The following is a 14261-nucleotide window of genomic DNA, read 5'->3' as shown; positions in this document are numbered from 1 at the left end:
ACACTATAAAACGAACATTACATAAAAATAGGTATTTTAAAAAAACCGAAATATTCAGGATAGAATAGACTCAAGTTTCAACACTTATCTGTTCACAAATGAACTGATTTGTATTTTATTAGTTTTTTTCGAATTCGTATGTATTAAACAGAACAATACGGCGCTTTATCCTATCATTTAAAACAAAAAGAACCAAATAAAATTCCGTATTCGTATTCCGTATGTGCTTTTGGAAATACAGCACAGGTTGTTGCTAGCATTCCATAAACATTGTCGAAATGAACATTGCTTGTTACCGATCTTTCTGAACGTGTAGAAAGACGTCTACTTTAAAATGCAACTAAAACACATGAAAACATTACTGGCTCCCCAGGTAATATTTCTGAACTTTGTAAACAGTTGTTATCTTTTCTAGATGTGGATATATGCATATTTACCAACTGTTTAACTAGTTAACTGTCCGATACATGGACACAACCGGTGCATGTCATAAGTGATTTAAGATGGAGATTGTTTATTGATTTGTTCACAATCTATAGTTTTGATAAGGAAGATCCAAGTAGTTTAAGTGAACATAACATAACATGTAATTGTCAGTTATTCATCGAGCAAATTGTAACATTAGCCTGAACATTTGGTTTTAGCAGAGACCATATAATAGATTATTATATGGTCTCTGGTTTTAGGAACAGATTTACATGCCATTTCATATGCTAAATTATAATGGAATTCTTACTGTTTTTTCTTTTCTTTAAATTGATGATTGCATTTGAGTATTTATTTGAAATATGTGAACAATGATAAAGATTAGTTCTGTATTACTGCAATCATTTAACACATTATATTCTTAGACGGCACCAACTCGTAGACACAATTTATGGTGAATTCGTAGACAAGCTAGGAGTGACTTCGCAGAAGCATTTCTTATATTTGAATTGAATAAAGTATATCCAAACCGAGAAGGACAAGAGGATCGTAAATTGGTGACTGGAGTATGGGATTACCCCTAATCAGGCTGAGATCGAAGCTGTTTTCATAGGAGATCAATTAGAGCTTCCGCATTTATGTCTTTAAAGATAACTGGCAGAACTTGCATATCACTCAAGTCGAAATGGCGAACTGTGTTACATGCGAGACAGAAGTTAGAAAGGGACAACATATACTTGTATGTGACAGTTGTGGCCAGTGGGAGCACCTTCAGTCCAGCACTAGGGTATCAGCGGCCATTTATCGCTGGCTAATGCAACCCAACTTGATTATGGATTTCCTTTTCGTGAAATGTCTGCATTCTTTTCCGTTATCCCTGGTGTCTCCGAATCCTTCAAATCCCTACTTTGTCTACATCTCAATTGTATTGGTTTTGTCTGAGTCCACCATGAATTTTGTCTACGAGTTGGGAGTGGCTACAAATTGGCTTGGTCATGAATTCAAGTACAGCCATTACAAGCCTATTACTCATAATCATGATGTTACTTTTTTTATAAAAGGATGGGGCAGCAAAGATCTGTGCAATTGCATGGGCGCTGAACAATAACAAGATGGCAGTGTGCACATCCGATCGGGTCATCTTGTTATATGATGAACAGGGCGAGAAGAGGGACAAATTCTCTCTCAAACCTGCAGATTCAAAGGTAGAGGAAATTTATTAACTGTCAATTTATGATGGCTGTATTACTGAATGTAATGTATTTTGCTTCATGTTGTATTATCACTAGCAACTATTGACGTTATTTAGACATAATATATGTTATCATGAAAAGACATAATGACTTTTTTCACTGATCATCAGAGAAAGTTGAAATGCAAAGTAATTTTGTCTTCTCAGTTTGCCTTTGCCATGTATACATATGTCTTAAAGTGATGAGAAGATTATTTGTTTTTCCTGGAATATATTATGGTGCATTTATTTGAATGACTTATTTCTTTCTTTATGAGTTTAATACAAAGTGAAATCTGTTTCGGGGACACATGGTAATTAATCATGGGGGTCTCAAGCATTAAAATGGGGCTCCCACTGAACCAACATCAAACAAACTAAAATGTTTGTGTGATGCCTTATGCTTACTTTTGATGGCAATTTTCTTGTTGGAATCGAAAACTTGGTGATCGAGTGAGAGGAAAATCTGAAATGGACTGTCTTGAACATTGATTGTATTTTTCTATCAGAACAGAAATATCAAATAAATCTTATGTAAATTCTACAATTTAATTAGTTCAACCATTTCAACATCCATACTTTTTGCATCCAATGGGACTTGTAGTGAATATTATTTGCATCTACTGGTAGTCTTTATGTTAATGGGGGCGGTGGGGTAGCCTAGTCGTTAAAGCGTTCGCTCGTCACGCCAAGACCCGGGTTCAATTCCCCACATGGGTATAGTGTGTAAAGCCCATTTCTGGTGTCCCCCACCGTGATATTGCTGGAATATTGCTTAAAGAGGCGTAAAACCATACTCACTCACTCATTCACTTTATGTTAATGCATATCGGAATCAATAAAGTTTGAGTACATTTCCTCTGTTTATTTTAGTACGGGAAGAAAAGCTACACTGTGAAAGGCCTAGCATTTTCTCCTGATTCCGCCAAACTTGCAGTTGGACAGACTGATAACATCATCTATGTCTACAAGATTGGTGATACTTGGTGAGTTGTGTGATAATGTCGTTCATGAGTTGTTGAATTGTTAATAGTTTATATGTCCTGCTTCAGCATTTTGTTCGTTTGATTGTTGAGAAAATTCAGACATCTGTCAGAAATATCACTTGTCTCTAATATACTTGGCATATAATAACCTCTAAATATCAAATCATGTTTATTTGAAAAGTGTGAAAAATAATGTAAGGTTAAAACACAATAATTTGTCTTGGTTCTCAGTCACCACACACATCATCATAAAGTCTGCTGCATGTTTCGTTTTTATTTCCATTGTCCTCCCAAAATAATCCTAATACTTAAAAACAATACAATACAATTTAGCATGCAGTTACTTCCCTTTACATGCACACTGCTTTACTGTGCATCTCGTGTTGTGGTCATGGCGTCAATAGGAGTTTGTATGCTTGTTTATGTAGGGAGACACACAAATGTTTATCTGGTCACATACTAGTTTGAACACTACCCCCCCCCCCCCCCCCCCCCCCCCCCCCCCTCCTAAAAAAAACACCTCCCGCCCGCCTGATATTTTCAAAAGTCATTGCCTGTGAACCAATTCTTTTATTTTTTTTAAGCCTAGTCATTTCTTGATGAGATTAAAGGATTACAATTGATTGAAGATTGATATGTGGATATGGAACAGTAACATTGATCTGCTGAGATGTGTAAATTAAGCATATTAGTCATATAAATAATGCCCTGAGAGCGGAAGGTCCGGGGTTCAATCCCCGACTGCGTCATACCAAACGACGTTAAAAGATGGTACTTGTTGTTACCCTGTCTGGCGCTCGGCATTAAGGGGCTAAAACAAGGATTGGTCGGCTCGGAGTCAGTATACTGTGTCTGAGTGGGGTATTCATGTTAATTTGCGGCATGTTATCTCAGTGAGCTAGCACTATAAATCGGCATCAGTCCGGACTAGTACAAGCAGACACACACACACACACACACACACGTGCATGCACGTCGCTATATAAGTGCAATAATCTTGGACGCGACTTAAAACCCCATTTCACTTCACCATATAAATTACAACTTAGAGTTAGGAAAACAGGCTGCATGTGCAGTTAATTGTTATGTGGCATAAATTTCAGGGGAGACAAGAAGGTCATTTGTAACAAGTTCGTCCAGCAGAGTGCAGTCACGTGTATGACATGGCCAGCTGAACAACCAATCATCTTTGGACTGGCAGATGGAAAGGTAAACATGAAGAAGTTGTATGTAAAAAGAAATTCTGCTGTGACAACCAGTGTGTGTGGGTCTTTTAAAGTTCTATACTTTTAGTTGTTCATTAATGGCCTCATTTTACAGTATTTTCCTGTTTCAGTGAACTTAATGGCTGAATTAAATGCAAACAAAGTGTGACCATAGCATGTAAATATTTTGAAATGAGAGACCTATGGTAAAGTGTGTTCATTGGAATAAATCTCAACACATGGAAAAAGTAAACATATGCAGGCCTTAAAGTTGCGACTAAATTGGTCGCCATGGCGATCTAGTTTTGTATTTTGCGACTGGTATTTTCATGTCAGTCACCAACTGGCTCCTTTAATTAAGTTTGGCGACTAAATATCTCTTGTCATATGATATTAAAAGGATCGTTTATGAGACATTTTTTTTTGAAAGTCAACAGGACATTTTAGCATATTCAGTCGCCATTTTGGAATGTAACTAACAAGTTGTTTTGTTGCTCAGAAGAATGAAAGTTTCATGTGTCATGCTTTAACATGATCAGAATAAAGATTATTTTGTTTGTTTAATGTTGTGCTCAGCAATATTCCAGCTATAAGACAGCAGTCTGGACCAGACAATCCAGTGATTGACATCTGAAGCATCGATCTATGCAATTGGGATGCGATGACATGCATCATACCTTTCTTGTTGTCTGTTTGAATTCAACAATAGCGACATGAGACTTATATTTTTGTTATTATGTTTACTGAAGTTGTAAATTTCTGTTTCAGGTTCGAGCAGCCAACATTAGAACAAATAAATCTTCAACAGTGTACTCCACAGAGTCCTACGTTGTGTCACTTGCACCAAAGTAAGAACAGTCGCCTCTAACATTCTCTAGTTATTGATGTACTAAGACATCACTTCTCAATGAAGTGGGGCGGTCGGGTGGCCTAGTGGTTAAAGCATTCGCTCGTCACGCTGAAGACCTGGTTTCGATTTCCCTCATGAGTACAATGTGTGAAACCCATTTCTGGTGTCCCCCGCCAAGATATTGCTGGAATATTGCTAAAGGCGTCATAAAACTACACTCACTCACACTGACTCTCCATGAAGTGGTATATTGTCAGACCTTGGTTTTGTGAGTATAGCAGTGATAACAACAACAACAACAACATGTCAACATATACCGGTACAGCAATACACAAACAAACACATTTTTCTCCAGAGCATTTTGGAGAATTTTTCCATGGATATTCAAGTCATCATTATTGAAAATTTAACCCCCAAAAAATCAAATTCAAACTGTTATGAAATATTGTTCTAAGAAATCACTGAAACTCAAAGAAAACTGAAAGTGAGTGAATACATATTGTCAGTGGATAGTTTCTGACCTGGCTACGAGACAAAACTCTGACCATGTCTTTTCTAATTGAATAGAACAGTTTTTTATAAATATGTCAAATTTACCCAAATCCCTAATCCTATTCCCCTGTGCAGCCCATCTGGCAAGGGATTCCTCTCCGGACACGCTGATGGCTCCATCGTCAGATTCTTCTTTGATGATGAAGGCTCTGGTGACAGTCAGGTAGTATTTAACATTATTGCAGGTTTTGTAGAAATAGGTTCTGGTATTCATCATTTAGACAGAAATTAGGGAAGTTCTCTCTTTCTTCCACTTATATACAGATATATATGTAGTTGCTACCCCATGGTATGTTAGGGCTAAATTCAAATCATAATTAGTAAGGGTGTGCAGTATTACAGGTATATCAGTAAATTGTAGGTACATTTGTTCCATGATACGTATCACAATATCATTTTTCCATGCTCGATATATCGGGTGATTTCAAATAGCGATTTTTATGATGTGTTTAATGTTATAAACTTGCCAAGTGCCTTTGCAGCCCCGGAGCATGCATCCAGGGTCCCAAGATGGCTGCGTATTTATTTACTGAGTAAACATGTTGTACCAGCATCTTGTTTTGTTCCATTTTTGAAATTCAATTCATACCTTAATGTATCAGATTGTTTCTGAATTCCAAATTTAGAATTATACAATATATTGCGATACATATCGCAAGATATTGTAATACACTGTAAACATCCAATATCCATCCCTAATAATTAGGTCTAGACTCAATTATTGACAGTTATTATAGCTACGTTGCTTCATTCAAATTGTAATCAACTTCTGAAATTGACAAAGGGTCAAGGGGACATAACTCTTGAAATTTGTTATTCTGCATGTATTTCTTGTACATGCTCACTGACTTTACGTAGGGCAAGATCTGCACCCACTCCTGTCCTCCGTACGCCCTGGCCTTCTCCCAGAATGCAGTGGTAGCTGCTGGTTGCGACAAGCGTATCGTGGCTTACGGTCGTGATGGACGTAGTTTCCAGCACTTCGACTACACGCGGGACGATGAGGAGCATGAATTCACCACCGCCATCTGCTCCCCAAGTGGACAGTCTGTTGTTGTTGGCAGTTTTGACAGGTAGGATTCATTATTTTGTTGTTAGCGGAGATTTGATTTGTATCCATTTCAGGTTTGATTAGGTTAGGCTAAAAAAAAAAATAGTTTTGGTTCTCAGGCACTTCCCACATCATCATAAAGTTTGGCGTTTTCGTTTTTATTTCCATTTTAAAAAAAACAAAACAAAAAATCTTTAAATATTCCATGTCAAACGGTAGTCAAATACTGTATTCCAGTGTTTTACTCATCAAGGAATACATTATTGTAGGGAGGCCCTTTCCCAGGTTGATTGTACACAACTGTTTATTTGGTTACACAACTGTTTATTTGGTTGCAATCCTTGATTCATAAACAACAAGTCGTTACATCAGTTTGTATATGACGTGGCAGTGCTATTGTATGTACGTCCTCCTCCTCCTCCTCCGCAGACTGCGGGTGTTCAACTGGAGCCCCAGGAAGCAGATGTGGGACGAGCCCAAGCTGAAGGAGATCCCTAACCTGTACACTATCACGTCTCTGTGCTGGAAGAAAGATGGATCCAAAGTCACTGCGGTAATACAACTAATGGATTAAATATTGTCACAAGACGCTGTTAGAGCCATGACGGTTGTGGTTTCATGTTAATTTATGGAAGTTACAAGTGTCTTACAGCTAAGATTGCTTTGTGAAACGGAGCCTTGGATTGAAGTTGCTTGTATTAAAGGAAATTGGATAATTTTTATACTTACCCTATCTCACACTATGCATTTCTTCCTTCTTCTTTCGATCCTTCTTTCGTTTCACATGCTTGAACAAAGTTACCAGCTTCTAAAAAAACAATTCACCAAAACACATCCCAGCATCACCATGGTAATCTCCTGGAAGAGGCTCCTCCTCCCATGGCCACAACGGAAGTTTCCTGTACTGCCATCTTGTTTTGGCTTGCTTGACCATCATATCGGCCTACCCTTTTGCTGAATTGCCATCTCCTGTGACGTCCAATCCTCACAAGACCCGAGCTGTCACCTCTACCATGGCCTTGCACAGCAACTGCACCCTCTCTGCCATTATGGAAGGGTTCTTCTGGAAGTCAGTTACAGTCTTTGCTTCCCACTATCTCCATGACATATCCGTTACAGATGTCCAGGGTCTTCACCAGTTTGGTCCCTTGGTCTTGGCACAGCAGCCGTCGACTGCACACCAGCACAGATAGTTGATGTGTGTACCCTCTCCTGTTTTCACTTGTACCAAGTATCTTGTATATACAGAAAAAATCCTGCAACTTAAGCTCCTGTGTTTATTGTGTTTTATTAATCTGGTTCCCAGACCGAGTACCCAATCGGAGGGTGGATTATCTTGTTTGTAGAGATTTTGGTCTTCAATATCGAAGTCGTTGCAAGGCGTGGACGTTTCAATGGTGTCCTGAATCCTTACCCGCTCACCTCTGCTTTATGCATGAACAACCTGGTATTGGTTCGAAGATCCTCTTGTGAATATTGTTCATCATTCCTCTTTGCGTCTTAGCATGTTTCATTCCCTCGGGGGGTTTGACAGCCTTGATGATGCGTTAAAGAGATTATTGAGATGTGTTATTGTTTGTGGGAGATAGTGCTACGACCTATTTTATTGAATCGAGTTGCTGGAGACCCCTTCCAGATCAATTATAAGTCGTCTGCTGCATTAACTGTTCTTTACTTCTGCGGGGGGCACGGGTGGCCCAGTCGTCTAAGGCGCCGTGATTCGCGGTTCGAATCCCGGTTCGCCCGGATTATGTTTCTAGGTTTGTCAGCACCATACCCGTGCTCGTGGGTTTCACCGAAGTGGTAAACGTCTGACACCTGCATCACTTCAGGCTTTCCTCCCACATTAAGCTGACACGCCGCGATATAACTGGAATACTGTTCAAAGCGGCGTTAAACCCAACTCACTCACTCACTCTTTACTGCTGCACAGTCGTTCATCACAGCTCCTTTAGCCTCTTAGCTTTGCCAAAGAGAATGATGTGGCACAGGTATTCACGTGACCAGGTCATGTTGGTCGCTATGCACAGGATTACATTTGATTACCATGGTGATGTTGGGATGTGTTCGGGTGAATTGTTTTTTAGAAGCTGGAAACCATGTTCAAGCTCGTTTCCACATAGGATCGAAAGAAGAAAGAATAAATACATAGTGTTAGATAGGATAAGTATATAAATATAATGAAAAATTTCCAAAATTAACAAACAAAAGGTATACTTTAGCATCAAAATAATGGAATTTCATGTTCCTATGTTGTCAAATGTGAAAGATCTAAAGGCATGATAAAGCATTTTCTGCAGCCTGTTAATGTTTCATGATGTTTGTAAGAGTGCCCGTGTGTAATAATTTTGAGATTTCTGATTAACAGGGAACCTTGTGTGGAGGAGTTGAGTTGTTTGACTGCTGCCTGAAGAGAACTATCTACAAGAACAAGTTCGAAATAACTCACGTGGGCCTGAGTCAGGTAGATTACTGTGTTGTTGGATTTCCCATGTCAAGTAGAACTCTGATATAGAAAAGCACAAACTTCTGATAAAGCATTTGTAAGTTTACTGAAAGTTAAATAAAATGCCAACATTATGAGGTCCTCATTATCATAGATTCACTGTAGTTTGACTCATGATAGTGTTTGTTGATAATGTGTCCGATATTAGGCATGGAAGTCACAAGTATTAATAGTTAACAATTCAGGGACTGGCCATATGTTATGAGGTTGGTGGGATGGATTGAGATTGGTCTGAGGACTATATATCATATTTTGCTGTCCCTCCCCCCACACCTAATTTTTAATGTAACAATTGTTCATGCCCGCCTAAATACATTAAAAGATGTTAAAAGATGGTATTTGTTGTTACCCTGTCTGGCACTCGGCATTAAGGGGCTAAGACAAGAACTGGTCGCCTCAGGGTCAGTATACTGTGTCTGAATAGGGTCTCCATGTTAAACTGCGGCATGGTATCTCAGTGGGCTTGCACTATAAAATCGGCATCAGTCCGGACTAGTACAAGCAGCCACACACACACGAACATACACACACACACACACACATGCATGCATGTCGCTATAAGTGCAATAATCTTGGACACGATACTTCACCTCAACTCATTGTCTATATGGATTTGTCTGATCTGTTTGTAATGTCTGTATCAGGTGATAGTGAAGAACATGTCAAGTGGCCAGCGCGTGGTGCTCAAGTCTTTCTATGGTTATGAGATTGATGAGGTTCGTATCATGGGTAAAGACCGCTACCTTGTGGCTCACACATCGGACACCATCCTCCTGGGAGACCTGACCTCTGGCAAACTCAGTGAGGTTAGTAGTGGGACACAATGATGTATATCTTTCGTTTAAATAGACATTCAACACCGACAGAAAGCAGACATTGAGATGATTATATAATGTTTTCAGCATGTTACTAATCACATTTGATCTCATTGATCATTTTTTTTTTATTTTGATATCATTCATGACTTTGAAAGAATGACAGATGACAAAGTAGACACAATTTATGAATAACAACATCTTTATTTACTGTAAAGGCAACGTTTCGATGTTGATCTTTATACCGTTGTTAAGCAAAACATGACAACAGTGTAACGACCTATACCGAAACGTCACCTTTACAGTAATTAAAGAAGTTGTTATCCATAAATTGTGTCTACTTTGATAGAATTTTCATTTTGATTTATCAATTTATCCTCTTGTGTTAGCAGCATCTTGTTTAATACTTCCTTGGAGTCAAAAGACAGGTTTGAAAATAACTTGCATTTGAAACATTTAACTATCAAATAACCTACATCTCCAATTACAGATTCCATGGCAGTCATCGGGGGGCAACGAGAAATACTACTTTGATAACGAGAGTGTAAGTTGTTGATGTTGTTCATTGTTTCAATGTTCAGCTGTAGGTGTGGAATTTCTGGAATCTGTATGTTGTCTAACAACTCAAGTATCATGCATGTGATGGAGACAACTCTAGTCCGACTGAAAACAATTAGACTGAACAATTGTATAGCTTGTAGACATTTTGAATGTTTTTGGTGACTTTTAAGAAACCATCAAATTCTTTTACTGTACAAATGCTGCTACCCAAGGATCTGAAATAAGATTCTTTGATGTGCCAGTATTCAGTTAACAACCGTTCCAGATTAGTCTACAAGACTGTGTAACTTCCGCTTGTTTCACAGCAGATTACCCGTGAAGTTCCGGGGTAGAATAGGTCTTCAGAAACCCATGATTGCCGTAAAAGGCGACTTTGTATGTCGTAAGAAGCGACTAACCGGATCGGGTGGTCAGGCTCGCTGACTTGGTTGATGCATTTCATCGATCCCAATTGCGTGGATCGATGCTCGTGATATTAATCACTGGATTGTCTGGTTCAGACTTGACTATTTACAGACCGCCGTCATATAGCTGGAATATTGTTGAGTGCGGCGTTAAACAACAAACCAACCAACCAACCAACTACACGACTGATTGTTGGTCTGGTTAACAGAGCTGTGCTACATCTTGCACTACTTTGGGCTTTCCTCCCACATTAAGCTGACACATCTCATTGACACACTGATATCCTGTACAATACATGGTTAACAAACCTTACACCCGTTTCTTGATATGCCTGAGAAACAGTGATTCTTTTATATACTTTATGATAGCACTGTAAAACTTTTCGTTGCTACTACAGTAAACTACAGTTATAATGAACTCAAAGGGACCACTAATTTTTGTTTGTTATAACCATAGTTTGTTATGAGCATATATACAGCATATCTACAGCAAATGGACAAGACTAAAAACAGTTCATTATATATGTCAGTTTGTTATAAGCATGTTCGTTATAAAAGTACAGTAAACTATGGTTATAACGAACCACTAATTTTAGTTTGTTATAACCGTAGTTCGTTATAAGCATTTATACAGCTTATGTAGAGCAAATGGTCGGGACTAAAGCGTAAGTTTGTTATATCCGTCAGTTCGTTATAAGCGTAGTTTACTGTAGGTATTTCAGTCTGCCAAGAGAAAATATCAAATTGACATCAAAGCCTTGTTCATTCAGGTGTGCATGATCTTCAATGCTGGAGAGCTGTCTCTCATTGAATATGGAGCCAATGAGGTTCTAGGATGTGTGAGGACAGAGTTCATGAACCCTCATCTCATCAGGTACTTAGAACACTTTCACTGAATCTCCGCCACTTTTTGTATTGGAGGTTTTCAACCATTTTTCACATCGTTGTTTACAAATTCCTGAGAAGCAAATTTTCTATTGCCTAAATACATCTTCTAATGAACTTCTGATGAGCTTTCGTATTGACTTGTGTTTCTATTGAAATTTCTAGTGTGAGATTGAATGAGAGAAAACAGCGTGGTGTCTCCGACAACAAGAAGATGGCCTACCTGGTGGATCTCAAGACCATGGCTATCAGTACGTTCAGTTCAACACAACACTTCACACAAGAAAATATGTCGATAGGCACCTGACAGGGAACTCATTCATCCTTATGTAGATAATATTGTATATAAGATTAAGTTGGACTAAAAATAATTTGAGAATTATTTACCAGATAACAATTCTCCGAAGTTTGTAAATGCAGGATTATGAGATAAGTGAAGTATTGTGGTAGTCCTCTGGTTGGTGTGTTTGACCATAACCCTACAGGTCCAGGTTCAATTCCCCACATTGTTACTCTATGTGAAACACTGTGTTGGGTTCCTAGTTTTGATGTTGGCACAATGTTGATAAGATGAAAATGTGAAAGCTAAATTGGTCATCCATTAGAGGAAACAGTCAAGGGGAGACAACTCTGGATAAACTTACCTTTCACTCTGTATTCTGTTTACAGTGGACCTTCTCACTGGGATGGGACTCGGACAGATCAGCCATGACTCCAAGATCGACTGGCTGGAGGTATGTAGATCTAGTTTCATTAAGTTATCAATATTGCTTGGAAAGCAGATGGCATTTACTGGCTAGATCACTCAGTTCCTTAGATAGAACTGTAACAGGCACAATTTATTCTGTTTTAACATATATTGTAGTTATTGATTAAATGCATGATAGGGGTACTGTATTTGTTTGTAAGTGAGATGCTTCAATGTTTCAGATGAATGAGACTTGCAGAAAGCTCCTGTTCCGAGACAAGAAACTGAAAGTAAGTCAAGCACTGTATTACAATGACCGACTTACACACCTAGGGAAACAAGTAGTGAAAAATATAAGTGTGTGATAACGATTAATATAAATATTGATCTTTAAATAAATGCTGGTTAACTTCAATAATGTATGTTTTGCATTACTCACATATTTATGTTATTATAAATAGTAGTCTTTAAGGTCATATAGATATGTTATATACTGGTAAGAAATCTTGTGTATTGGTATGTAAGAAGTTGTTGATGTTTTCTCATTTACTCCACAACTTTTAGAATGAACACACAATGCCATTTAGAAAGTGGTCAAATGTTATATTTGGGATTACACTTTCTTAGTAAAATTCAGATTCAAATTATTTTTTTTTGGTTGAGTCCCATCAGTGATTCGAACCCACACTGCCAGTGTGAGGCACCAGGACACAAAGTCAGCGATCTAACCCACTCAGCCACCAAGAGCTATGAACACACAATATCCCAAATATAACGTTTGTTATGTTTAACTTCTAGAATGCCATTGAAACAATTGGTGTGTAAGAGTATGTATCTGAATGGTCATGTTCCTTCTCCAGCTTCACCTGTACGACATGGAGACGCAGATGAAGTCCAGCATCCTCAACTACTGCTCCTATGTCCAGGTATGTGGACATGTGCCTCTTGGGTTTGACCCCTCACCTCTGACATGGGGATTCCCGGTCAGAATTAATCCCCAGCAACTTCGGCTTTTATTAAATTGAGGTGACTAAATGGATCTGCATCCTCAACGGTTGGTCAGTGACTTTATTGAATGCATTTCATTGTACCCTGACAGCAAGGATGTTGCTCATGATATCAATCACTGGCTTGTCAGTCCATCAGGAAGAGCTGTGGATCAAAAGATGACATTGAGGAATACATATGTAGTTCAAAGGTCGAAACCATGCATTAAGAAATTACATTCTATAGAGTTGTGGACTTTGCCTTGTTTTTGGACATAGTGAACTGTACCCCTAAATGGGGACAAGTTTTCTCTGTAACTAGTACAGATGACAGTTTGAATATATCATTGAGCTAAATTAAGAATATGGTATGAAGTTTGAAAACCTCAATTGAGAATAAATGTTTTTCAGAGTTGTGGCCCTTGTTTCGAACTATTCCCCCAATCAAATCATGATGTGGGGAATATGAAAGACTTTGTCTTCTTGTACTTGATATTGTGTGACTTTGTTGTTTCACATATATCCTACAATAAGAATTACCTTGATAAAATTAAACACATCAAGGTTACTTTTGCATTCAGCTGAAAATGTGTTTGTAGAAATAATGACTTCTCTCTACATTTGTAGATATATATAATCTTCTTTCTCACATTTCAGTGGGTACCCGGTAGTGATGTGGTTGTGGCTCAGAATCGTGGCAACCTTTGTGTGTGGTACAACATCGACGCCCCGGAGAGAGTCACCATGTTTCCCCTGAAGGTCAGTTGTCTCGCCATCAATTCTTCAATTTCCTCAAAACTCAGTTAGATGAGCGGACATGCCCTGTCTCTCTGGTTACACACAACCAAATGTTTTCCCATAGACTTCTATAGTAACGTTATATTTTTTTTTAAAATAACTAAGCATTCAACAGCTATTACCTGTCTGCGTGTGCACAGTTTTGCCTTAGAGCAGCGATAAAAACATAAAAAATTACTAGCTTAGCCAGCTCCTTTTCCGAGTACAGGAAGCTAAACACAACACCCCCAGTTTCGCACCAAATGTCACCTACTTGAAAATAGCTGTGGTCACATTCAGCATAAGTCATCATGTTGAAAAAGACAGTACTAAATATA

The 14261-nt window shown here is 38.5% G+C and overlaps 1 protein-coding gene across 3 annotated transcripts in view; it reads left to right on the top strand.

Moving 5' to 3' along the window:
- Positions 1–234: 234 nt before the first annotated feature.
- The window catches only part of LOC124134636 (intraflagellar transport protein 172 homolog), a 52873-nt gene continuing 38846 nt past the window's right edge, over positions 235–14261 (top strand). For all 3 annotated transcript variants that reach the window (XM_048400393.1, XM_048400392.1, XM_048400391.1), the window contains exons 1-17: positions 235–373; positions 1488–1631; positions 2531–2643; positions 3747–3852; positions 4617–4696; positions 5326–5413; positions 6109–6323; positions 6731–6854; positions 8670–8765; positions 9452–9613; positions 10113–10166; positions 11358–11461; positions 11638–11723; positions 12142–12206; positions 12403–12450; positions 13021–13086; positions 13804–13905. In XM_048400393.1, the coding sequence (XP_048256350.1) occupies positions 335–373; positions 1488–1631; positions 2531–2643; positions 3747–3852; positions 4617–4696; positions 5326–5413; positions 6109–6323; positions 6731–6854; positions 8670–8765; positions 9452–9613; positions 10113–10166; positions 11358–11461; positions 11638–11723; positions 12142–12206; positions 12403–12450; positions 13021–13086; positions 13804–13905 (1692 nt within the window). In that variant the 5' untranslated portion in view covers positions 235–334. The remainder of the gene's footprint in view (positions 374–1487; positions 1632–2530; positions 2644–3746; positions 3853–4616; positions 4697–5325; positions 5414–6108; positions 6324–6730; positions 6855–8669; positions 8766–9451; positions 9614–10112; positions 10167–11357; positions 11462–11637; positions 11724–12141; positions 12207–12402; positions 12451–13020; positions 13087–13803; positions 13906–14261) is intronic.

This window comes from Haliotis rufescens, unplaced genomic scaffold (genome assembly GCF_023055435.1).
Source record: "Haliotis rufescens isolate VD_foot unplaced genomic scaffold, xgHalRufe1.0.p SCAF_2, whole genome shotgun sequence".
In the NCBI taxonomy this organism is placed as follows: Eukaryota; Metazoa; Mollusca; class Gastropoda; order Lepetellida; family Haliotidae; genus Haliotis; species Haliotis rufescens.
Note: the sequence above shows the minus strand (reverse complement) of the source record. Positions and strands in the feature narration are given on the sequence as shown.